At 40.1% G+C, this 27,740-nt stretch overlaps 1 protein-coding gene across 1 annotated transcript in view; it reads right to left on the reverse strand.

The window, feature by feature from the left end:
• The window catches only part of ctnnd2a (catenin (cadherin-associated protein), delta 2a), a 302,877-nt gene that overhangs the window by 127,116 nt on the left and 148,021 nt on the right, over positions 1-27,740 (reverse strand). The window contains 6 exon segments of the mRNA XM_042510566.1: positions 267-567; positions 17,888-18,061; positions 23,263-23,395; positions 24,513-24,630; positions 24,996-25,206; positions 27,025-27,079. Of these exon segments, the coding sequence (XP_042366500.1) occupies positions 267-567; positions 17,888-18,061; positions 23,263-23,395; positions 24,513-24,630; positions 24,996-25,206; positions 27,025-27,079 (992 nt within the window).

The following is a 27,740-nucleotide window of genomic DNA, read 5'->3' on the forward strand; positions in this document are numbered from 1 at the left end:
TTTTTAATTTTTTGCTGCTCTTGTCCACAGCAGTACATTGATGAGTACTCCTGCCTGCTTCTCCATACTAGGGGTGCACCAACTGCCATCTACTGTACGTAAAACACTGACTATGGATAAGTACCTCATAAAACTGCACTTAAAAAAAATCCAAACTTTCCCTTCAAGCGTCCTCTGCTCCATAATCTTTTGCACACTGACCCCACAAAGCACGCATACACACCAGCTCAGGTACACACACTCCCCACACACCACTTTCATCCTACCTGGGGTCTTTCTGAATCGAGTCGATGGAAGGTGAGCGCTGCAGGCTGCCTTCGGGCGGCAGGGCTGGTCCAGACTTGCTGTAGGGTGATTCCACCACCGAGGGGCAGTACTGCAGGGTGCGGTAGGGGTCCGCCACATAGGGGTCTGAGCCATACACGTCTCCGCCACCTCCGCTTGAGGTGTAGCCTGGTCCCACTGTGGCATAGTTGTTGTTTCCGCCACGGCTATAGTTTCCTGTCCCCGTGCCATGACTTCCTGTGCGCTGCAAAGGGGCGGAGTCGACACCAGGGGAGGAGGGAGCTATGGTGGGAAAGTAGGGACAGAGGACATAACTTAGGACTTGGTCATGGACACGTTGGGTAAGGTCTGAAGGGTGGAGGAGGGGACAGAAGGAGAGGAAGACAATGAAAAGTGAGGAGAGGAGAGGAGAGGAGAGGAGAGGAGAGGAGAGGCAAAGAGCCAGGCACAGAGATGAACAGGTTGTTGGGAAAAGACAAGTGTGTCTCCATATGGATGGATAAATATTGGCCACATGCCCAGGTTTAACAACAAGGACCAATGTTCAACAGAGGGAGGGATTGAAGAGAGAAAGAGACAAAAGTTTTGTGACAAAAGTTTGAGATCATTTTAATGACTGCTGAAATCAATGTGTTGACAATAACCACTCACACAGAAGCGTCTCTTATTATCTTTTGATAAAATATTGATATGTATGTTATATTGGCAATGTACTGCTGAAACTACTGTTTTTTCTGTACATTTTAAAATCTGACAAGTTGATCTTACTTAAAATAAGCGTGGAAACTCATTGCCTTTAAAAAGGAAAGTAAATATAACTATTAATGTTAATTTATGTTTACGTCATGTCCAATTGTTAAGTTTACTTAAAATTAAGATAAATTTACTAGAATTTGTGAATTTATTTCAAAAACAAATTACAATTGAATTTACCATGTTCTTTTTAAGTGTAAGGAACCTTATTAAACCAAGTTACTCTGACTTAACTTGATCATGACAAAGAGGGTTTCACCAATGATAAGGTTAGGAGATGTAAAAGTTCTGTTTTGTTAACATATTTAAGAAAATACAAATATGACGAGTTGCACCCAGAAGAATACAGATCGAGCTCAGTAAACTTGGTTTACTGAAGTTGCTAAAACTTGGAAAGATTGATTTAATTAAACTTGTCAAATTGCAAAAACTTTTTTAAAAATTGGTAAATATTAGCAATTCGATGTAATGTAAACATAATTTAAGACTAATAGTTATGTTTACTTACATTTTATCAAGGCATCAGTTTACTAGATTTTGTTTTAATGTAACATGAACTTGTCAGATTTTTAAGTGTATATTATGGTTGAAGTTGTTTAAGTTTAAATTTAATTTACATAAAAATGCAGACAAATCATGATAATATAGATCATTTTTTTATTGATTTAAGCTAACAGAATTACTTGAGACCAACTTAGCAATAGTTCTATTTCTGTGTGAAGTACAGTAGTGTTGTAAAAACCTCAGTATTCACTCAGGATTTGTAAACAATGTGAGCTTGACTCGTTAGCCTGCCAATGCCACGCAATGAAAAATAGAAACTTTGCTCGTAAGCCTATTTGCGGTAGCTAGAGGACGATTTCTGAAACTTTTTCCGCACAATGAGACATCTGCCTGGTGAGCAATAAGGACTTAAAAAAAAATCATAAAATAAAAAAAACAAAAAACAGTAAAACACCAAGCAATCTCTCTTTAGAGTGAGATGGAAATTGAATGGGGATTTGCTCAGGGGTGTAAGCAGCCTGCAGGGGCACAGTAGCTGTCACCTTGCCTCCCCGTCGTGCTGGAGCAGCAGATCGGCGATATATCAAGGTGTTAATGTGAGTCTGGGGGCCTCGCTTCTCTGGCTGTAAAAACACTGAGACAGACGGCGTGGGGGGGGATCCATCTCAACTGTCATTAGAAGGTATGTGTACATGGAGGCACACACACATGCAAAAACACTATAAATGTGTTCTTCGGGGAGTGTGTGATAAATCACAGAGCCTTGAAATCAATATGTGGGCATGTGTTTGACTAGAGCTTTAACAAAGCAAAATGAGCTTCCTCTTACGGAGAGAATTAGCCTTTAAAACCGTGTCTGAGTGGGAAAATGCACACAAAACACAACATATACACTCAACATATGTACACACACACACACACACACACACACACACACACACACAGCGCACTTTATAAAAGCCCTGCACACAACACATCATAAAATGCCAATTCACAAGAGGCTGTGTGAATGTGTGCATTTGTGGCTGAGGTTGAGTGTCTCATTGTTATGTGACCAACAAAGTTGCTCTTTAGCGATGTCTTGAGTGGTGATATTTACTTGACCTTCACAACCCTCTTATAACTCGCCTTTTTTCCCCACTCTGTCTCGCTCTCACACGCACACTCACGTCCTCTCTGACCCACCTATTTGGCACATAAGTGCAGATTGAACCAATCTTTAACAACCATTTTCCAAAGCTCTTATTTAAATTCCCCTCACCAAGTCTGGTAAACTCCATTAGTCGGCGCACCAGAGGCGCAAGGAACCTTTCGGATGATGTAACCACATTAGCATATTTTTATTTCCTAACTCGAAAATCAGGTTAACAGAAATCCTTTGCCAGGCAGACAGTGAAAAATTCAACTTTTAGACTCTGCCATGCAATGCCCATGAGGCCAAAGGCTGTGTGAGCTCTTCTACTGATGCCCCAAATTTGACAAAGATCCAAAGAATTAGGCAGGGAAAGAGAAACAGAAAGAGAGCCTGGGAAAAAAAAGAGAAACAGCTGAGAGATGAGGGATGGAGCTGCAGTTTAGAAAAGAGCCAAACCAGAGGGAAGAGTTAGCGACACTACAGCCGCGTAGAACAGAGGATATGGGAGGGTAATGAAGCAGAGTTACTCCCATCAGAAGCAAATCCCAGCCTTTTTCTGTACTCTTTGAATGGTGTCTGTCCTTCTGAACGTCTCATTAGTAGCTGGACCTTTAGGCTAACACCACCAGTGTCAGTGTGCACTCACCGAGACACTTGACACCCAAATAGGACGAACCTCAGAGCCAGGGGGATGGGAGAACAGTGGAAAGTAGAGAGAAGGAAAACACAAAAAAATGGCCTGTCAAATAATTTTCATAGCCTGTGCTGTGACCACTGAATAGGGATGTCCTCGGGTACAAGCTGAAAAAAAAGAGAAGGGAGTGGGAAGACCATAGAGATAGAAATCCCCCCAAAATGTCCTGCCAAATTACTGTTTTAGCCAGTTCTTTTGTTTTCACATTCCCTTTCTTTGTATTCAGCTTCCCCAAGCCTCTTTATGCATTCCATTTTCTTCTTCTTCACTCAATCTTTCTGTCTCGGGCTCCCTTTCTTCTCCTCCTACCTTAAGTAAATGGAGTGCTGCTGAATTTATCATTTGCTCTGGTAATGGTGTGTTCTGACTGATGACTTGACCTTTGGAGCCAATATTGCCTGGCAAATTCAGCGTGTGGCTGCCTGTTTATACATGCATGCGTGTCATGGTATGCATTACCTGTTTGTGTGCATATGTGTGTGTGTGTGTATTCTTTTATTCCTATAGTTGTGAGAACCAGCTGGGGTTTCAGATTTTTTGAATAAGACCATTTTTGACAGGTCTTCCAGACATTGTTTCACCTGGGATCAAAGTTTAAGGCTATCCTATAATTACACCCAAATTTCAACATGCCATTGAAACTTAAAAGTTGCCCTCCAGACACTTTTTAAAATATGTAAAAATTAGACTTGGGCGGAATATATTATTTCTTACCTTCATACCTGCCTGGTATTTCACTGGGGTATGGCGGTATGATGGTATAATTAATAGCTTTTTACTTCTGCTGATTGCATTTAAAATCCTAAAAGTGGTGCTCATTAGTGAAAATTATCTTCCTGAACAAAACGTTGAAGTATCATAAACATTTGTTTACCACAGAGCTTATTTTCTGCAATGATCTAAAATCCAAAGAAAAATTCCCATAGGCTTTTTGACAAGGGAACCAGGGCGACATTAGCTTCTGGATAAACCTACAGAAGAACTTCATCCCTGGCACGCTCTATTGCATCCTCGTTCCTCACAGCCCTTCCTCAACTTAACTCGGTTAGCATTTCTGCTGGCATTAGCACTTCAGCTGGCATTAGCACTATAGACTTTAGATTAACTAGCATCTCAGCTTCTCATTGCCTCATGGACAAGCTTAGGCATAGGAGGGAGACTGGCTAGTATAAGTATGCCAGGGTAAGCCAGTAAGAGGCAGAGTCAGGGCAGCTCAAACCTTCACCATCCTTGGAAAAAAAGAAATGAAAAGAAAGAAAACATTGCCTAGCATCTCAGCTAACATATAGCCAAAATGGCATGGTTCTTACAACACATCAATGCACTACACAGCCATAGAGCAATTGGTTAACCCTTTGAAACCTGAAAACATTCTCTTTATTTCTTTTCATTTCTTAAAAAAACATGGAAAGAAGCAATTTAACAAGAAATAACCCCAAAATTCGCTAAAAATTAGCAAAAAGTTGGAAAAGAACTCCAAACCTGGAAAGAAGTACAAAAACCAAATAAAAAACAACAAAAAACAAACATACATAGAAAGAAATGACCACAAGGAAGTACTGAAAAATAAAATAAGCCTCTTTTTTCTTTAACACAATTTTAAATATATAATTAAGAGAATTATACATATAGTTTTCAGAACATTTGACCCTCATATTTTGATAATATCTAAGAATCTCCCCCAGTTAATTTTCAGATCATTTCCTTGTCATTTTTTTGCAGTTTTTTTTGGACATTTCTTGCCAAATTGCTTATTATGTTTGTTTTTTAAAGAAATCAAACCAATTTCAATGTTAATGAAAGGCATCTGAATTCAGCACAAGAAAACTGGTGTTGATTCAAGTTTAAAGGGTTAACACTAGAGAGAGAAAGAAAAGGAGAGAAGACATGTGGTGGGTGGTACAGCTTGACCTTTCTCAAACTTTGCACATATACAAGTCAATAAAGTCAAGGTCAAACATTTCAGGGGCATAAACATTTATAAAAAAAAAAAAAAATTGAGCAGAGACAATCTTTATGCCTTAGGTTTGGGATTTTGTAAGAAACACAGGAATAAAAGGTCTTCTCTCCATTGTCAGGCAAACATATGTATGTGTATACATGAGAGGATGTGTTTTTCATTAATTAAAAGAACTTGAACAAGGGAAGCTCACTGTACTGTTTCATGAAATATTAAATCATGAAATGTGCCGTGTGCATACAAACAGACACACACATGAGCGCTCCACCGGCGCACCTCACACCTAACGCTCTGGCGGCGTGAAATTTGGTTGGGAAGGAAATAAAAAAGGCGGGTGTGTCTTTGTATTCCCCTGCTTTGGCGTAGAGTAAACAAATCGTGGCTGTGCTCCTGCTGGCAGATTAGCGACGGGAAGGGAAACTCTATTAGTCATTTGACACAGTAATACCTCTGCAATTAGCCAGCCGGCTGAGGGGCCCGGCTAGCTAAGAGCGGGACTGACTTTTTCTTTGGGCTGCTGAGACGAGGGAGCCCTCGCTGAATGTATAAGTGATGGAGGAAAACAGGCAGGGAGGGAGAGATATAGGGAGGAAAAAAAACTAGAGGGGGATCAAACCAATCCTCCGAGCTTTCCATGTCCATCCTCTCTTCTCATTCTTTCATCTCTGCCTCCATTTCTTCCAATCCCACTCTGTCTCTGTCACTCTCTTTTTCTTCATCACTCCCTTGCCCTTTTCTCCTCTTTCTTCCCCTCCTAGATATGTCCCTCTCTGTCTATACCTCCATCCATCTTTTTTTTCTCACCCATCTCTTCTGAAACCTTCCCTTTAAATCCCTCTTTTGCTATAGCTCTCTGCTTTCATTTTTTTTTTTTTTTTTTTGGCCTGTCATCCTCTCTCCATCATCCATCCATTTCATGTTTTTCTCCCCTTTTCTTCCCTAACACCCCTCTGTCTCTCTATCTCTCCCCCTCTATTGTGGTTGTAGTAGACTATGTGATCAGAGCTGAGGACATGTCCTTTCTCTCGACACGCTTCAGCGCTCAGCACGATTACACAAAACCCCTCAGTACAGTCTCTATCGCTCTCGCATACACACGCTCGCGTAGACACGCACAAGCACACAAACACGGATTTCTAAATATGCGAGTGATTGACATGGACTAAACATGCTTGCGTGTAACACATCTTTTTCTAATGCTTTAAGGTCATACAACAGCAAGCGCACATTACCTTGCCTGCAGCAGCCATGGATGAAGCAAACGTGCACTCACACGCACAAAAACACACTGCTTGAATGTGGAGGAGAGTAAGGATTAGTTTCTCCCTCTGTTTATCCCTGGGAGAGCCTCCTGGCCAACACACAGCTCTTGATGTTCCTGAGCTGGAAGCACTGGAGGACACACATGCACGCATAGACACACACACGCAAACAAATGCCCTCCTTTGCACTTTCAGTATCAAGTATCCAGCGTTTTACAGTGTGGGAGCTGTAGGACACTTGTCTCTATGAGTCAAGGTGCCATGTCTTTCTCTGAGCATGCCACTTAGACACAGCAGGAGCCTCAGGCCAATGGCTGCTGCTACATGTTCAGGCTGTGGCAGGACAAAAGTAAAAGTCATAAAATTAGTATTATTTTTTTTTCTTTCCAACTGAAGGTTGTTCTATTTATGTAGGGCGTGTACAGCCAATACACATGATAGGGTCATGTACGGCAGAAGTTAAATAACATATTTTTACAGCAGCTGGCAGATTGACTTTTTAGTTATAGTTGTAGTCCTATCTAATCCTATCTAAGTAAAGCAGAAAAAAAGTAATTTAACTTATCAAAAATCTGAAAATTTATAGTATATACTATATATTTCAATATCACTTTTCTTTCTTTCATATCATGTCTCAGTCCCTTTTTTGTCAAATGCACCTTTTTATGTCTAATTGCCTAGCTGTATATAGGTGCTATAAAAGTATACTTAATTTTCAGTGTCACCAGGAGGGATTTTACTTGATAAATTTGAAATTGCTTTATGGCAGGGATCCTTGCTGTTTTTCAGGCCAAATACTGCTGAGCTTAAAGAGTGCCAGCGTAGGAACCCCCTAGATACAATAATTAATAATACAACTAATTGGCCAATATGTTTCAAATGTATGTAAATGTTAGCTAACTAGTTGACTCTATCATTATGAATTAGTGCCTTACAGTAATTTAGCTTTAGCTAGCTCACATGAGATCATCAGAGATCCAGGTGGTATGATGTTCAATACCCTAAAAAATAGAGATGTTCCTCTCTCCATTAATCTCATTGTTTGTATTGCACAACATGCACCACCAGAGGTCATTGTCGCCTAAAGTGACAGACACGGCTACTATGAGTGTTTGGGTTATTGTTACAGAATTGTAAAGAGCCGCAATGGCAGCAGAAAGACTACTACAGAAAACTGCGTATTTTCATATCGATCCAATTATCTTTACCAAAAGAAAGTTGGTGATTGTTTGAACAGTGCAGTAATTTACTGGCACAGACAAATGCCGCCATTTATCGTATACCCCCGTGAAATTTCAGGTATTTTCAAGGTATTAAAATAATAGATACCGCTCTAGCGTAATAGCACGTTATGATAAAGAGTTAACACAAAACAGTTTATGAGAAAAGCGGCTAAAAGAGTTGTTAGCACAAAGGATATCAACCACTGAGAGGCAAGGTTATATAGCATGATAAGAAACAAAAGGGAGAAAAAGCGCAAGCGAGTCATATGTAATGTATACAACGATAAACTGTGGATCAATTAATGAATAAAACAGCAGATGTGAATGTTTGGTTTCATTTGATGAAGACAGTCGATGCTGCTTTTGTGCTGACTTCAAATTTATCCGTGTGATCTCTGAGGACAAAAACAAATGAATGTTTCTTTCTGCAGTTATGAATTCATTACTGCTGATAAAACAGAGAATATGCTAATCATGTTAACTGAGATAGCATGGGACACAAGTAGAATGTGTTTATGTGTGCGCGTTTCCGTGCATGTGCGAGAATGATCAGTGTTAATGGCCACTGCTGTGTGCGTGTGCACTTGGAGGACACTTTTGTATGCTTGTCAGAGGGTGGTGTGGGGTAACCAGCACCAACTTCACTTAAACCTGTATTTTGGAAGTGCCATATGTTTTCGCAGGGGAAAGAATTTGTGCTGATCTGTAGAGTAAGTCAGATGCTTTGAGCTGTTAATTAAAGCTTTCTGAGGCTTCAGCAAAATGCACTGTAAATACTGTACAAGTTTAAACCACAATAAAAGTCACCTGGATTCAACTTATAAATTGAGCTGTTTGTCCCCTAAGTTGAATAGCACTGTACATCATAGCTGAATTGCCTGTCACAGTTCAGTTCTTCTGTTGGAAAACACTCTACAGCAGAAAAAAAATTGCCTGAAAATGCAAAATTAATTTCCATTTCCTCTCTCCCATCTCTCCTTCCTTAGTCCCCTTTTCCTCAACATCAAACTGACCCTCAACTAAATTGAGATTAGACAATGGGCCTCATTAACAAACAGTGTGTACACACAAAACTGTGCTTCAATCATGCGTACAAATGTTTTAATAGAAATCTGGGATTCATCAATATTTTCTTACCTTACTGCTTTAACACTGTGAAAAAATGAATAACTGCCTCAGAACCTGCGTACACACTAATGATGAAGACCCATCTGTCTTAGAAAATTTAAACACACATCTTTTAACTAAATTCAGATCATATTAAAACTGCATTCTCTTAAGAAGGCTTTGATAGAAGCAATATTTAAAATTATTAATTTACTAACTACTACCTAATCCATGCACTTATTTTACCTTTGGCCTTTCATCTACATCCATTATTGTCATAACTAAAATATTCCACTAAAAAACCAAGTGCCCCAGCCTTATATTACAGTGGAGTAAATGAGAACTGAATCTGCTTTTAATGATCGCTACTCCCACTATTCTTTAGTCATTATTATTATTTTATCATTAATATAATTATTATAGTAGTAGTAGTAGTAGTAGTAGTAGTAGCGGTAGTAGCGGTAGTAGCAGTAGTAGTAGTAGTGTGCATCACACACTGAAATGTTTGAAGAGAGAGCTGTTCACAACTGCCTTCAGATTCACAGATACACACTGACAGTCTGACACTGGTGTGTGTGGTCTTTTGAATCTGGCATTAGTTTTGCACTTCTCTTATGCAGATAGTAAGAACGTTTCTAGGCACATGTTTGTTAATGAGGCACAATGTCTCTCAATAGAGAGCTGGCTGGAGTAAACAAATACACAACTCTTTCTTTGCTGTTGTTTAAAAGACAGTAGGTTCATTAAAAGATCAGCAGGATCAGGGGCCAAGCTGAAATTGATCGTGGCCAAACAAAACTAATCTAATGTGGCGACAGAGCGAGCCTGGTGAGTGACACACTAAAGTGACTGGGGAGATGCTTCAGCCAAAAGGTCTAACAATGCTGTAGTGCTTCAGCGTCCTCCACTGAGTTGGGCACTAATTGATAAAGAAGTGGTGATTCAGATCTACTGAGGCTGGTCAATTTGAAATGCTACTCACACTCTGCCTCCTTTCATCAATGCAATTGCAAGGGTCTGTGTAATTTCTACTTTGTATGGATTGTTTTCATACAGTAGTGATATGATATATGCATTTTTATTTTTTTTAACACCTTTTATACACAATATCTTGTACCTAAAATTTTTACATGTAAGCATACACCCTAGAATGTGTTTAAAAAGATACAAATAACGTTTAAATCTTTAAATATCCATCAAATACATCTGCATAAATGCACACACACACACACACACACACACACACACACACACACACACACACACAGCCTGAATGACTATAATTAGTATTATAAACCACATTTGGACACCAGAGGACATGTGCCAGATGAAAGCGGCCTTTTCCTTTCTTTTCTTTTATTTCAAGGATCTGTCACTTACTGTATTTAAGAGGTGCCCTGAACTTTTCCTGCCTCCTGGTCAGAAGAAGCCAGAAACCTGCATCCCCTCCCCAGTCCTCTCCGCCTTTACCCTCCTCTCTTGGGTTTGTCTCTCGTTTTCTATCTCTCTCTCTCTCTCTCTCTCTCTCTCTCTTATCTCTCTCCTCCATCACTCTCTCTCTGTTCTGTTCCCCTCATTAGGATGTCAGATCTCATTACAGAAGGAACACAGTAGATTTAAAGGGGAAAGCAGATTGGTTTAATGGTTTGATGCAAACCCTTTCTCTTATTTCTCCCTTTTTACCAGATAGTGTGCTCTGTGTGTGTGTGTGTGTGTGTGTGTGTGTGTGTGTGTGTGTGTGTGTGTGTGTGTGTGTGTGTGTGTGTGTGCACTCACACTGGAACGAGGGAGCTGTGCTAAAGAGCTGCAACTTCAAGCAAAAATAATCCTTCTTTTGGTTTCAAGACATATAACACACACACACACACACACACACACACACACACAGGCACTACACTAATGTGAGCTGATGCCTTGCTTTGGCAGCTGCGTGAGTTTAATTGCAGAAGCCTAATGTTATAGGGAAATGTGTGTTCACATTTTTGTCATTCTTTCAACAACAAAGCTGACAGAAAAATAAAAAACATAATATATAAACAAACTGCAATCACTGCTTTGCCAACCAATCAGGTTGCAGTTTTACCATTCTTCCCAGACTCATATGAAGCCATTGTGCTTCAAATATGGATGTTGTCAAAAAAAAACAACCTTTAACCAGCACAAAAGATTTATTAAGTCATCACACTTTCAAGGTGGACACCCAAGATTAGTGTCATCAATTCAGTATCTGACCAAATGTCTCTCCTTCTGCTCATAATGGCCTTAAAAATACTTTTGCAGAACATTATGATGTCACGGTGAAGTTGATCGTTGACCTTTTTGGATATAAAACATCATCACTTTATCATCTCATTTGTTGAAAATATGTCATAATTAGTGTATGGATTCTTAAGTTTTTAACAAACATGTTTTATGAGGTCACAATGATCTTTGACCACCAAAATCGTGGTTCATTGTTGAGTCCAAGAAGACATGTCCCTCAAGCCTTCCTGAGATATCACATTCACAAGTATGGGATGAGCTGACAGAGGGACAAACAACCCCAAAAATTGTTGCCGCAGGGGCATAAAAATCATCATTCATTAGCTAAAATCTGTCCCCTTCCTCATTTACAAGAGGAGTATGACAACAAGGCGAGAGATTGAGGCAGCATTGCAAAAACCTTTGAAGATTATGCCAAGAATTTACATAGACAGAAAAATGTAAAAGTAGCCTCTGGACACATTTTATTTAAGAAAATGCAGCGTGCAGAAACTCTCAATAACATATTTTTTTTATAAATATCTGAGAATGTTCTCTCCAAAAGGGGTACAGCTAAAACGCTATGTGGCAAGCCTTAACTCCTGGTTAGAATTTCCTCAGTGTATAGAAAGTTTTTACCTGGAGCCAAATTATCTACAGAGGTCTCCAAAACAAACGGATTTAGTTGATTTAACTGGTAAAAACACGGAATAAATCAGTTTTGCCTTAAAAAAAAAAAAAAAAAAAAATCAACGTTTCTTTGACACTGTTCGTCCCATAGCAGAAGGGCTGCTAACTGCAGTGGCCGAAACAAAAGCCGAAATGACCTTTCTATAGCTAGTGTTTGGTTTGTCCACTTTGGGCTACTGCAGAAACTTGGCAGTGCAACATGGTGGACTGGGAGGACAAGGACTCGCTCATTCTAAAGTAATGCAGACATAATAATTGTTATTATCAGGTGATCATACGCTTAAAGAAAACATGCATACAATATATTCCATTTATATCCCCCTAAATCCTACACACTGGACATTTAAAGTGAAGTTTTGAATATCCAAAATGGAGCTCTTAATTTTTCAAAGCTTTTAGAGTGGATGTAGAATAAAGTTTTGTGTCTGGCGCTGTCTGGTTAGCAGGTGTGATAAGAAAAAACAACTTGAACAAAACTGCATAACTGACCACAGTCAAATGCAAATAAAATATGACACAAAATGCAAATTCACAATTTTTCCCATACGGCGTTGCATCACTTGGTTATCTGGTTCTGTTAATGGCTGAAGAAATAAAACTTTGTTTTTACTGCGGCTTAGTGAGTAATGACTGTAGAAGAATTTGTGTCTGTCTCGTTCAAAGATACTGGAGGGAGCAATGTTAAACTACATAACACCCCCTTATCAACAGCAATAGCTCAACCTGGCTACTAGATGCACCTAACAAATAGCCGTGACAGTGAATCTACTCATTCTCACTGTCGCCACCTGAGCTACGTGCAGGTCTGATGATAAGCCATTATAGAGAAAAAGTGCCACATCCATTTAGAGCTGACGTTATTCCCAGTGGTCAGAGTCATTAATACAGGCAGAGATAGCTTTCATGAAATAAGGAGGGGAGGTGCAGAGGCAGAAAGTAAGAGCAAAGGCAGGGAGAGAGACAGAGAGCAAGGAGGGAAGGTCTAAGGAAAGAAAGGAAGAAGGGGAGAGAAGGAGGACAAGAAAGACAGAGCTTAAAGATAGCAAAGCAAAGTGACAAACTGGAGGCTGATTCCTAAAACACACAATGTCTTTTTTGGAAAAATAAACAAATGTGTAAACCACATCCTGAGGCTCTTTCCTTGCTGTGACTCCTCTCTGTAGCAGGATGCATGTGTGCGGATGTGTGTGTTAGACGCTGTGACCATGCAGGAATAATCGCTTGAAATAGGCCACATTAACCTGCAGTCCTCTGGGGCGCTGGCCTGGTTTAATCCAAGAATGAAACACTGCGCATCACTGCCTACACACATGCACAGTGCAAAAAAAACCACACACTCATACTTGCACAAAAATTCTGTGCTGTGCATGGATGTGTGGGTAGACGGGAAAAGAGGGTGAGACAGCAGTCCGGAAGAATAAATGAGAAAGGATGTGTGCATGTGAGAGACCAGATCTGCTCAGTTCTACAGGTGGAGCAGATGTGCACTTATTTTTAGATTTTCCTCAGTTGTATTTAATGTTGATATGGCGACAATGCTGTTGATCTAACACAAGTCAAGCTAACAATGAACACAGAGGTAAACTGAGCTGTAAAGAGAAGGGAGCAACGGAAACTGTGCAGACAGACGGGTTTTCCCAGCTGACAGTGCTCTAAACTGGACTTGACTGAATTGTCAAGTTTGTTGTCAAACTGCTGTCCACTGTGTGGCAAGAAAATGCCAGAAGACTTCCTTAGACTACAGGTCTGCTGCTGTTTTTGCAAGATGGAGGAGCTGAGTGCAGACAAAAATCGAAAGTTTCAAAATACTTCGCAAATTCTCAGCCGACAACATCATTAAAAAGTTAGGTGATAGAGTGGTTCAGGAATGAGTCCTTAAAGCCAGTAAATTATATTTTAGCACCTCTGGTTTCCTTCATTTCAAAAGGCAGTGGGTTTTTTTAATGGCTTTTTGGGAAGATGCTTGAAATAAGGTCTGTGGTTATTAAAACCTTGAGAGTTTTTCACATTTATACCACCAATAAAAATTAGCGTGTGCACTTAAATTTTTTCAAACACAGGAAAACCCACTAAAAGTTGCCGTTTGCCAGTAGACCAAAGCCGTGTACACAGCTCCACAGCAGATGACTATGCCTTTGTGTGTGTGTGTGTGTGTGTGTGTGTGTGTGTGTATGTGTGTGTGTGTGTGTTTTGTGTGTGTGTGTTTTCTGGTATGTCACATTAAATGCCACTGATGGACCCGCAAACAGGTAAGTAAGCAGCAGAAAGCAGCATGGAGGTCAGTGAAAATGTTATGGTTGTCACTTCTCCCTTTTTAATTTGGTGTTAACTAAAAAACGATGTTCAAGTGCTGATTGGGCGGACTCGGATGGTCTTGTCTTGTGGCCTGTCATTGCATCACACCAGCAAAGACTACAATTAGCACACCCACTCAAGTTTTACATTTTGTCACTGCTGACTGGAGCTGTACATACCTGCAATCAGAGTCAATTGGCCGGGCAGTGAATGCAGATTGTAATTTTTCCAATTAATTAGAAAAAAAAGCCAGATGTTAACAGATGGGTGTTTTTGTGCATTGCAAGAGGGGCTTTAGTTCTACCACCTAAAACTGCACCAAAGTACAGTTTAGGGCCTTGTTGTGGTGGCAACATTAAAGTCATGTGACCTTGATGTAGTTCCTTTATAGCCTAACGTTAGCTTTTTACCTCTGGCGATTGCATTTACGCTTCAATAATCATGAAAGAAATGTCTATTTGCTGAGATTATCTTGCTGAACAAAACAGTATCATAAATATTTGCAAAAAAACCCACTGGCTTGTTGTCAAGGGAACAAGGGTGATGCTAACTTCTGGGCTGGCCTATGAATGAACATCATCCCTGCACCACTCTACTGAGCCAAGTGAAAGGTAGAGCCATGCACTGTGGTTGTTGACCAGATATCTTGCCTTTACAAACTCACCCACTTTGATTATATATTGGAGTACAGCCTTGACCCCACTATGTGTCTGCTTTCCTTGCTTCTTCTTCATGTCCCATTTGCTCCCTATTTCTCTCCACCTCCCTCTTTGTCCTCAACTGGGTCAGGAAAAAGCCACTATAAAACCAGTGCATGTATAATTATAGTTGCTTAAATTGCTTTCGTTGTATCATGCAGCTCCTCTTCACTGTTAAGTGTCCAGTTAAGTAATGTGGTGGCCCACACTCTCAATGAATTCTGTGAGCTTCATTTGACTGCAAGTGCCTTGTTTAAATTGGCCTCGAATTAGCACGATGACGTACACCGTATATAGACCCAGTGACTATAGCTTTGCACATTTTGGAATGAAATACCCACACAAACGTCTCCATTCTCTTTCCAACCGCAGGAATGACTTATAGCATTAATTACATTGATCCATGCCAGCTTAATGAACCAATAATGTGGGCCTGCCACTGCCAAGAAAAGGCGCTATGACATAATTAATGACTTACCGCTCACTATGTCAGCACAGCCCTTATCAGTTCACTATGTGCTATCAGTCTGTGCATTATGAATTCTTATTAGACAACCTCCTAGTCAGTGCACAGGCTATTAACATGACTTTTAAAACATGCTGCGCAAAGGCCAAACCTTAATTCAACGGCTCAGTGACTTCAAGGTGCGCTTCAGCTTTGGCTTGTTGATTTACCGCTGTAGTCACATGGGCCAAGCACAGTAGGAGGGAAATTGTGTATGGGGTGAAAAAGGCTCATGCTGATACTCTCTGGCGGAGGATTTAGCTCAAACAACACGAGACAATCTATTAAAATACTGTATCATAGGAGAGGCGTATTGTAAACCTCAAGCGTTGCAATTAAATGTACACGGTCTAATCCACAGACTATTGATTTTTGGAGCTGCAGTACAAATTTCCTTTGTGAGTTTTCTCATACTCATCTATTGAAACTACAAATACAAGGCGCAGTAAATTATAGATAACACTGGATCCTCTCTGTAAACTTCTGAAGAGCACTTATTTAATTAATTCCTGCTTGCAAAGACAATCTTATCACTATATGCACTGTTCAGAATTTCACCGACAGTAATCAAAGCGATATCTTACAAGACCGAGAGCAAAACCAGTGACCCGCTAACACTGAAATTTGCTTCAAAAGCTACACTCTGCTTAAAGGCTCTCCTTTCAAGTGAGTCAAACTGATCAAGTCAAATACTGGTCTAGAGTGCCATATTTACTGCTATGATTCTGACCCAAATGCTAATGATAGCTATTAAGGCTAGGCTGGTTAATGACATCGAGGGAGCTGTGAATGTGGCGTGACCGACTTGGGTGTTTTCATGTGGGTATGATACGGTAATGGGATTAACATGGCGTACCTAAACCCACATTGAGATAAGCTCAATGAGACCCTATTAAAAATACATTGCTGGCAACAATGGAGTAAGGGAGGGAGCGGGTGAGAGTGTTTCTGACTGTGTGACTTTGATAGAAAATGTGCCCAACTGTGCCTCATTCCGAACTGGGAAAAAAAATCAAGACACACAGATCAAAATGGTCTGTGGTGATATTTATATTCCATTTTTGTTTTTACTCTCTATTATGTATTTTCTCTATTTGTCTCTGAATTGGGTGCAGTTATTGGAAATGTCTGGGAGTTAACACACAGCACAGAGAAAGAGCATTATTCACAACAGGAGAAGGGCTATAACATTCAACTCGTGGGGGAAAAATGGTCCTGGTGAGCGTTGCTGCATCTATATATAATGTATACCTGACACTAGGTAAGTGAGCTTCAATTAACATGAGGTGAACGCATACAGTTTGAGTGGTTGACAAAATGATGTAAGTGGATGTAACTTTAGCTCCTAATGAACACAACTTTTGCCTCCTGAAAAAAGTATATACCAGCTCCATCATTACATTTGCATTAAGTTGGATTCATGTAAGATATGTCCAAAATCAATTATCTTTGTTGTCTGTCAAGGGTTTCTGCAGGGAAGGGGGTCCCTGCCGCAGCTGATGATAAATATTCAAAAACACAAGAGTCTGCTTATGTTATCAGGTACCTTTGGTAGTTTTCAACCTGGACCTTGTTTTCCCATGTGTTTGTGCCTAAATGGGAATAACAATCTTTTAAATTGGTCCAGCATTGAGCGAAAGCGCTGAAGCTGACAGCAGCGAACAAGGCTGGGATGTAACATTAATGGGCAATTGTGCACTGTCAATGTACGTCCACTAAAAGTGCTTGTTGTTGCCACTGAGAGGCTCTGATTGTTATTCTAAGTGTCTAACATTATGAAAAGGACCCTACAGGGACACACTTCTGTGAAAGAGCAAGCTCCTTTATGTTTAACCACAAGCAGCCCCAGTATTGCTATTGCCAAATCCACCAGAAAGTAATTTTAGCATCTTAAAACACTTCACTGAAAGAAACAGAAACAAATAGACAGAGACAAAATAAAACTCATAAAATAGTTTTGGGTTGTCTTTCCACTTTATTAACAATCACTAACTCTGTTTTAGCTGAAATTAACCGTTATTCACTCAATTAGATGCTTAAATATACTGGCTCTATACATGCCAAAAGTAGTGTTTATTTAAATGGAGTGTGGTGAGTTTGCAGATCATGGTTTTGGGCCATTTCTGGTTAAAGAAAATAGATCTTACTCTGTGACAAAAGGTCTATCTCTGTGGGGATCCTTTCCATAATATTGTCAGACAATAACAATAATAATCTGAGCCTGACAGTGGCAAAAACAAGCACTTTTAGTGGATGCAAAATGACGGTGTGCAAATGCCCCCAAGTTATATTGCAGCCTGTATTGCCATTACTGGCTGCAATGTTCTCTCTCTTTCAGCACTTGAACACTTTCAAAAATTGTTTTCTTCATTAGTAACTCAGACACAAGGACATAGGATAATAAGGTCCATGTTAAAAATGACCAATAGTTACCCTTTATGATACTGAGAAGCCGTAGAGTACATTTTAGGTTTAAACCAAAGAAAAAAACACACAGCATACAAAATAAACTAGAAAATGCAGCAGAGGCCTTACCGGTGTTGTTGCGATAGGGGCCTGTTTCTGGCCCCTGGCTCTGGCTAAGGCTCCTCATGGGCCCCTTGTTGTGGTAGACACGCTCTTCATAGATGGGATCTATGTGGTGCTCTGGGGACCCCAAGGGCCGAAGGGGCTCCTGACTGTGCTGACTACTGTAGGAGCCGCGAGAGCCTGAAGAAAAGAGAGAGGAGAAAAAGAAGATGTAAGTAAGATAGTGAGGACAAAATGAAGGAGAAGCAAATGCAAGATGAGGTGCAAGAGCTAAGGAAGGGCGGTAAAAAGAAACTGAACAGATGGATTTCGAGAAGGTAAAGAAAAATGAAAGAGAGAAATGGAGGGTGGCAATTTCAGACGGAAATAAAGTGGGAGGACGAACCACAGAGGATGAAGAGGGTGAAACAAGATATATAGAGGATGTGATAGAAAGAGGATAAATAAATAAATAAGAGGAAGGAAAAGGAACAGGTGTAGAGATGATGGGTGAAAGACAATGATGATGAGAGGGTAGGAAAGGGGGAGAAAACAGCACTCAACAAATAGATCTCTTTTAGACTTGTCCATTTCCACCGTGGACCTTTTCTTTCACTGAGTGCTGCAGAGTGCCAAGTGCCAAACAACATACCGTTTATATGGTGGACAGATAAAGGTAATGGTGTGTGTTTTTTGATGAGTGGTAGCACATGTGGTGGGTTAGAGATGCCCCGAATCACAAGCAGAGGCAAAAAAATGACAGACAAATAAAGAGAGACATGCACAGCGACACATGCGATAGGAAGAAATAGGCAGATAGGGAGAGAAACAGAGACAAAAGAGCACGAAGCGAGAGAGGGATGCCTCTGTATTTCATTTTTTTAATCTCCATGGAACACATTGCTGGTCGTCAGCTATAAAATAATGAGATGTAGTGTCCCCTCTCTTGCTCCGTGTTTGGCAGGAATCCCGCAGAACACAGGGGCAAGGAAGACATTGACAGCAGGCATTTGTTAATTACACAGCAGATCAAATGTAAGGCCTCCCTCTGAAAACACGGCGCTAAATTAGAATTAGGAAGGAGTAGAAAAGGAGGAATATGAAGACGAGTCGGCGGGGCTTGAGATGAAGTGAAAGGACATGCACATACTCGTATATACACACAGACTTGGAAAGCTCTGAGTGACTGAGGGAGAGGGAGACGGTCCAGTGGAGCTAACGTCGTATCATATCGCATTAGCTCTCAATCGATGGCGAGTCGCGTGCCAAGCATTTTCCAGCGGAAGAAGGGGGATGAGTGTATCGCTTCTAGACTCCTATTCAGACCTTGGTGCGTATCCACCATCAACTTGACACAGTCAAAACCCCAGTACCCTTCGGATCACATCAGAAATCGATGCATGTGAGGCACTCAGCCATCTCAGTGGGATCAAGTGCATACAGTAGCGTGTAGCCATTTTTGTTACAGCTAGAGTTTGGTGTCTATTTCTCGTCTTAAGTGTCCGACAAAGCAAACAAGTAAAAGAGTATTTTAAAAATGAAGCAGTGAACACTCAAACAGAAATACCCAGCAGGAATCTGTGATCCTAAACCTTTTTATTAAAAAGCCTATGAGGAAGGAGGATGCAAGCACCTTCGGGAATGCCTGCACTTCCTGCTCTATACTATACAAACGATGAAGCATTGCCTCATGACGCCTGTTTTGAGCATGACTGTGGCAAAGAGGCTATTGCGTTTCATGCAACTGCATGTGTCCCCCCTCTTTCAACATCGTGTTCAACTGACTGACCTGTTTACTTCCCCTGCTAACAAAAAGGCAGTGTGTCTCTGTCACACTCTACAAGCCTGCAGTAGCCAGTTTCACACAGTGAAAGACGAAAAGAGACTTTAAATAAAGCAGTGAGAAAAAAAGATAAATTGAGAGAATTTGAGAAAATTAAAGGAATAGATGAAAATTTGAGGCGCCACAGCACCTATTGAGCTCAATTGAAATGAGGTGAAATTAGAGACAGATAGAGAAGAAGCAAGAAAAGAGACAGAGATGGTCAGAATATGCATGAAGGAGCGCTAATTAGAGTCATGGACACACCCATTAATGGTATGACTCATCCCAGCTCCCTCTACTTCCTTCATCTCCTTCGTCTTTGAAGTCCTGGTGAGTCGGTTTTATTTCTTTATTCATTTATTTTTTTTGACTCGCAAGGGCCCACTCGTGGAAGCACTGACCTCTTTCTTTCAAAGGGAGAGGGAACTTTAAGAAGAGAAGATAGAATGATGCAGAGAGAGAAAACATAGAGAGAGAGGCCCTCCCATGATGTTTCGTTCTGTAAAATATTTAAAAAGGAAAGCAAAATGCAAAAACCAACACTGGTCCCTTGATGCCTCAGTCCTGTTTGTGTAGCTAACAAGAAAGCAAACTAGATATCACACCTACGGTAAAAAATAAGACATTACATTATTTGTTCTTTTATATGGAACCATGTACAGCACCTACTGTTATCCTACAAAAAAGGTTGTATATCTGTCAAAGCTTAAGGGAGAGTTCACCCAAACAACAAAAATATAGAATTATCCTCTTACCTGCAGTGTTATTTAACAGTCTATATTGTTTTGGCGTGAGTTGTTAAGGGTTGATATCAGCTGTGGAAATGTCTATCTTATCATAAATATAATGGAACTAGATGGTACTTGGATTGTGACTTTAAGCATAAAAAAACAGACAAAAAAATAGCAACAATGTCAATGTCTTTTCAGAAATCATGATTTCTTTACTCAAAAATAATCCATGGACCTTGTTGTGATCAGTTTCGTAGATGAACTATTTCTACCAAACTACACCTGTCAACCGTATCGCTGCACAGATGCACAGAAGCGTGCATCTGCTCATGTACAAGAGGCTCCTGATAGCACAATATGTCCTTGGATGAGCTGTAACATTAACTAGCACAGCGGTGCTAGGTGAACTGGAAAGAGATAAACATTTACTTCTGCGGAGTGATACAGTTGGTGGGTGTAATTCAGTAAAAAGAAATAGTTTCTACATGAAACTGCCCACAACAAGATCTGTGGATTATCTTTACTAACCGAGTGAGGATTTCTGGAGAGAGACGTTCCTGTTGAGTTTTTCAAATGTTTCTTTTTTTTGTTTTGTTTCATTTTCCTTTTTTCCCACCTCAAGTACCACAAGCCGAGTGCCATCTAGTTCCATTATATTCAAGAGAAGGCAGACATCTCTATAGCCAATATCTCCAACTTTTAGAAACTCATCCCAAAACAATCTAGACTGATAAACAGCACTACAGGTAAGGGGAAAAACATGCACTTTTGATTTTGGGGTGAACTGTCTCTTTAAGAGGATCAAACCAAAACTACAACAGAACCATATATCTAAATGTATATGGGAACACTGCTTTGCCAGAGGCTCCAATGTCAACCACCAATCAAAGCTCTCTCCCTAAATATCATCCCATTTTTTAAAAAAAAAAATATTTACTGTGAACTTTTAATAATCTCACTTTTCTAAAAGATTTTTGTCATTTATTGTCTTCAGCTGAGTATTATGCTATTGTATCACTATAGCTATATTTATACACAGCGGACTGTATCACTCAGGCTCTTCGTGCATAAAGCACAGAAAGGATATTTCTTTTTTTAGGCAATTTTGGGTTTTACGCAGCTTAACTCTACTGAAGAGTAGGTGCTATAAGAGCTGTTAAGTACCTCTCAAAACAGGCTACTCACATGAACTCCACTGTGTTTTTTCCAGGAGGATGTCACCCACTAAGAATAAGCAAACCTTTCACTAATAGAATAATTCTAAGTTGCTAGGAATTGGAAATATGGTGAGTACAAGACATTACAGACAAACACTTGACAGTAAATGTTCTTGCATTTCAAAGATTGGTAAATTGTTTTTAAATTGCTCTAATAGAATGAACCACAGCGTGGTAGTCCAAGCACAGGAAAGCCAGTTCTGATAATCATATGACCCAGGTCTGCTATTTATAGTGACAGTGTGAGATCTCTTTTCTATCGGCACTCAGTCCCGCTCACTCCTATCCCTTCATCTTCATTTAAAGTCTTCAGGAGAGATGAAACCCCAGGCGTAGCTTCAAGATCACAGTTATGCCCTCAGGGTAAAGCATGAAGGTCATGTTCTTCATCAATATAGCTCGGAGTTTAAAAGGACCAATCAATTTAACTTACTCCGCAGCTTCAAAACACTGCCGCCTGGTTTAATCAATATTAATCTTGTCAAATGTTTCATTTATGTTGCATGAAAAAATTAAAACATTCAATCCAGAGAAAGAAAGTCAACCTGTGGTAAAGGACACTGTGAGAAGCACGGATTGGCTATACTGAACTCGCAGAAATGGCTCATAAAATGTCCATATATATATATTTAAGAATGAGATCTTTTCTTAAAACTAAGGAGAGAAAATAAAACAATCTTTCCAGGGTTTGGAAATCTGTAAAACCTCTGAAGAAAATAACTGAGACAGCAAAAAAAAAAAAGAATTGTCTGCAGTTACATGAGGAGTAAAGCACAGGGCATAGATTTGAGCAGAGCCAAATGAAAGATGCAGGCTGTCTACAACTTTTAGTCTGAATGGTACTTGTAATACAAGTCTTGAGAATTTAAAGTCCTTGAAACAGTCGGCTATCTACAGTATTTCATTGAAACAGGCACAAACAGCCACCCTCAAATAAAATTTTACACTACACTACTATAGACCATAAACACTTTCCACAACACATTTTCATTTTCAGTTTGAAATTCAGCCAACTCAATTTTGTAGAGTCAAGAGAGAAAGTCATTAACTATTCAATGCAACTGCAGGAGCAAATTTAAGTCTGTTGCTGCCCGTACCAAGAGACCAGTGTCATTCTAATCCATTCAGCTCCCAGACACAGCAAATAGATCTATTTCGACGACACAATTAGAATCAGAATCATTTTAATCTTCTTAAAGCAGGTTTCTGTCTGGCAGACACAACAGACCTGTTCATAAACAACTCATAATCCACAAATGTAACCACTGAACAGCAAGTGCATTCATTTTCAGGTTCTTCTTTGCAGAGGCTCTGATGCTTCTCATGAAGTGCAGGTAAGATAATGCTAAAATACCAACCACAACACACTGATGGGCTTAATAAAAGATTGGCCAATGCAACTGACTTAAATGCAGAACATGCCATTTCTTTAAATGTCCACGAGTAACACTGAAATGTAGCAAGAAACACCAATTATTGAGTCCATGGACACAAGTTGCTGGCTCAACAAGCTCAAAAAACAGCATAATCATTACGCAACAGAGTAGCGTGATGAAATTCTCATGATGGACTAACACAAACGTTTGGGTTTGAGTGCATGTGAGACTGCGAAAGTGTGTGAACTCCCACCTGCCAGACTGCCAGGCCTCTGAAGTGTAGCAGTAGCGTAGAGCTCGTGGGAGATCTTGTACTGGTCTGAAGCGTGGTGTGCTGCCAGTCGTTTGGGAGACAGAGTGGCATAGCTCCCTATGCCTGAACTCATCTGCAGAGACAAGAGTTTGGTTGTTTTATTCCAAATATTGTAAATAAGCTTAGTTATGTACTGTTGCAATTACTTTTCATTAGATTACAGTTTGTTGGCAGCCAAATATATAACCACTGTTTCAGCTGATATATGTGGTTCAGCTAGGGAGCATTTGTACCTGTATTTTTTTTCCCAATTCATTTTGCCCACTTACTTTTTTGTCTATATCCAAATTTAAAACTTTCATAAAATGGGCTTATAAATTAAAATTGGCATTCTGTGTAAACCATGTCCAAACCACTTAGAGTTAAGAATGTAATTAAAGCTGAGAACACTCACACAGAAAATACTTCTCATCATGGTACAGTGTGAGATATTGAATATGAGCATCAAACGAAATTACCTCAGAAACCAGAGTTTAGAAGAGTTGCTTTTTTGAAAAGATTACCCGTTTGAAAAATTAAAACTGACTTGTATAGATTTTTGTTTGAAGATATAACTCTATCTGTAATTGCTCTGGAGCTGTACCATATCATTCTTTGTCATGATTAAAGATCTGACAAAGTGGACACGAATATAATCTTCCCTCCAACAATGAGCCGCTTGGCATCAATCAATAATATGAGTACACAATATCATACTTAGATAGAAAGACACTGTCAATTGTGGCTCTGTTCAAGGAATACTAAGCATTAGCATTGTAAATAATATACTTTGAAATACAATATTTGTATTATTATGCTGCATACAACCGCTTCTGTCTGCAGAATAGCTTGCTTTGTAATGAAAAAAATGTAAATGTATACAAAATCATTTGACAAATGGCAGAAAAATACATGATTCTTCAAATTATCTGATATGAAATATCAAAACAGGTCAGGATGAAATTTAATAGAGTGGTCACATGAAAAATCAACATGCACAAGTGGGACACATAATTCATTTGGACAGCCATTTTCATATTGATTTTACCCAGAATATAAGGAACAGCTGCAGTTGCTTTAGTTTCATTTATTACAATGTTCTGTAAGCGTTTGCAATTTGAATGAATGCTTCAACAAAAAGCTCAGCATTTAATACACTGATAATAAACTGAATTTCCTCCCTTCAGGTGTAAGAGTGTAACATTTTGTACCTGGTGAAGAGGGGACGATGATGAGCTGGCCCCTCCCCCTGCTGCTGTAGAGTTGGGTGGAGATGCGACCCTTAGGGGAGACCCGCCCCCTCCTGCTGTTGTCACAGCAACTGTGGTGCTGGAGGACAAATTGGCAAAGTAACATAATTTGCATGAAAGTATTGACTTCAAATGATTCATTCCATTTCACACGTAGAAATAGTTGTATGCTTGTATGTGGGAATTTTACATTTACTCTGCATGACGACAGATCGGAAGACAATAAACTCCAATTTTCACCTTCCTTTCTATTGAAATCACTCATCATGTTTTTTTTTATTCTCTCATACTGTCTGTAAAAACTATACATGGGACTGATTTGTTAAATACAGTCATTCAAATGCCATTCTCTTCATCCCCTTTCAAACACCATCAGACCCTGTTACACATCACTATCAACAACAATACATCAAAATCAATATCAATGTCACAGTGGCTCGCTACCTGTATGACTTGGCCAGTCGATTAGTAGGAGACTGTTTGCTGGGGGAAGAGGAGGAGGATGGCAGGCGCTGAGTGGTGGAGTATCCCGGCGTGTCGGAAGCTGATCCCAGACGTTGCAGTTTACCTGGGGAACCAGATCCCGAGCCTCCGCCTCCAGACAAAGGGGAGCTGACACGCTGGGTGGGTAAGGTAGAGCTGGAGTAGTAGATACCTGAAGAACAAGAGACGGGAGAGAAAAATCAATAAACAGAGGAGAGCAGAAGAATAAGTATGTGGTCATTCTGATGTCTTTGAGTCTGTCGGTGGGGGTTCTGGAAAGGAAACTGCCTGGGAACTATTGTTCTGCTAAGGGACTTCAACGCTAATGTGAGCAACAATGGAGGAACCTGGAGGGGAGTGATTGGAAAAAATGGTCTGACGGATATAAACCTGAGTGCAGCTTTGATATTGGACGTCTGTGGTTGTTTGTCGTGGACTGGCCCCAACAAATGACATGTTCTAACATGTTCAACATTGGGTGATTCACCTTAGGCCAGAGATCATATACTGTATGACAGAAGTGGATGCAGCCACAGAGGCTTTGAGCACTGATTTGTGGACCAACGCCTTTTGTTTGGCATTTGGCTGTCTGCATCTTGGATTTTCTGAGGCAAAGGTGTCCATATCTGAACAAGCAGGTGGAGCTGTGGAGGAATGGGGGGTGGATCTAACTAAGAAACCAAGGATACTGCTGTGCAGCAACTTGTCAATCACAGGGTAGCCACACCCTAAATGATATGCTGTTTACTGTCTATTTTTTTCCTCAAAATGGGACAATCTAACAATAATGCAAGAATATCTGTATGTACTTTGCATAGGTCAGGAACTGTTCATCTGATGTATTTCACAGTAGGTGGGTATACAGCTGCTGACCCAGGGATCTGCAGTGTTGAACTTGATGCAATTTGGACACGCGACACGTTCGAAATTAGCAAACTTTGAATAAGTGAATATTGATCTGTAAAGCACTGGGGCTGGGCTTCAATGTTCTGCAGACTAGGTATAGCTTGCTTTCTGTCACTCCCTACAGTGCATTCAGCAACAGATGAAGAAAGAGAGACTGCAGATGCTGTACTCCTATGTACTAATTCTTGGACTAATTCTTCTCAGATGAGAAGCTAAACTTCTGTAAAAAACTCAAGCAAGTCCAGTTGCTTGCCATAAAGTACTTGGAATTACCACAGCGTGGATGACTGCGAATCTTGACCAACATATGAGACATTACACTACAGCAAACTCAAACATTTAGAGCATCAGCAATGTCAATTTTGGAATGGGGCTTTTCTTCCCAGACCAAAGGAAGCAAATTGTTGGTGTGAAGTTGTTCAAGTTGTTTGATGAGCGGTTATCAAGAAAGCTGCAAGCTAATCATGATACCTCACTCCTGCCGGTGTGTGCACAGCAAGAGAGGATAGGCAGAAAGAGACACTGTGGTGCTACTGCCAGAGAAGCCCCTGACTGCATTTACTTTGAGTACAAAATCACTAAAAGGAGTTGAAAAGTTGCTATAAGTCTTGAAGAAGACTTGAAACTAGCAACTGGGACTATAAACTCTATAAACTCATTAGGAGAATGCTTACTGAGGTATAAAATCAAGTAGGTAGGGTCGTTTTCACATAGCCTTGTATAAAATCAGACTTGTTTTTGCAACCAGCAGAAAAATGTAGTTTTAGGGCACTTCAGCATTTGCTTCACTTTTCAGACCCAGAGATAACCCCTTGCCAAAGATTGATGATCGACTTTGTGTTCATATCATCAGATCTGCAGCCCTAACTTGAGAAAATAATAAATACTGCAGGCTCTGAAAACATTCTACTCGAAGCAAAGTTTTTGTTTCAATTCTCATGCATGTCTGTCAGTGTCTCCAAATGTCATCTCTGTGTATCCACAGCGCTTCATGCTATGTCAGATTAATTTATTATGAGGAAAATGCATCTCGGTGAACAGAGACGGAGAGAAGCAGAGAGGAGAGGGAGAGGTGAGTTCTTACCTGACCCTGCCCCAGTTTGTGATTGTTGCTGCTGGGCTGCGCGACTAGATGTCACCTGAGGGGGTGCGGGGGAGCACAGAGCAAGTGAGGGAAGAGGAGCCATGACAGGGAAGAAGGGATGAGTAGGGGGAGTGATTAGTAGGGGAGAGGGAGGTTGGAAGGAGGGGAAGGGAGAGACAGAGTTAAGAAATGGGATAAAAAAGAATAAAGAGTAGTGGCCATCAAAAACTTTTATGCACAATGAGTACAGTCAAGCCTTTGAGGCATCCCGAATGAACCTCAAGTAGCTTGTAATGAAATCCCCACAGAAAACAGAGGGTGATTCAAACAGACTCATAGAAGCAGGCCAAGAAGTCCTAGGAGTTCAGCTGACTGAAATCATTTTTCATAAAGCCTTGTTGCACCACCTACTCAAAGCAGAGAAAAGGCTTAGTGTCTCGAGTGTATGCATGTCTTAACCTTTTGGAATCTGAGCAAATTGGCTTGATTTCTTTTAAAAAACAGGGCATGAAGTTGCAAGTTATGAGTTCGAAGAAAATCCCCTAAAATTTAGAATAAATAAATAATAATAACAACATAAAAAAAATATATATATATATATATATATATATATATATATATTAAATATGTAATAATAACTGTAATAAGTATTGTTTTCAGAATATTTATCCTTTTTTTAGTATTATCTTAAAATATTTTCTCTCTCTGTCTCTAGT

The sequence above is a fragment of the Plectropomus leopardus genome, chromosome 21 (assembly GCF_008729295.1).
Source record: "Plectropomus leopardus isolate mb chromosome 21, YSFRI_Pleo_2.0, whole genome shotgun sequence".
Taxonomy (NCBI): Eukaryota; Metazoa; Chordata; class Actinopteri; order Perciformes; family Serranidae; genus Plectropomus; species Plectropomus leopardus.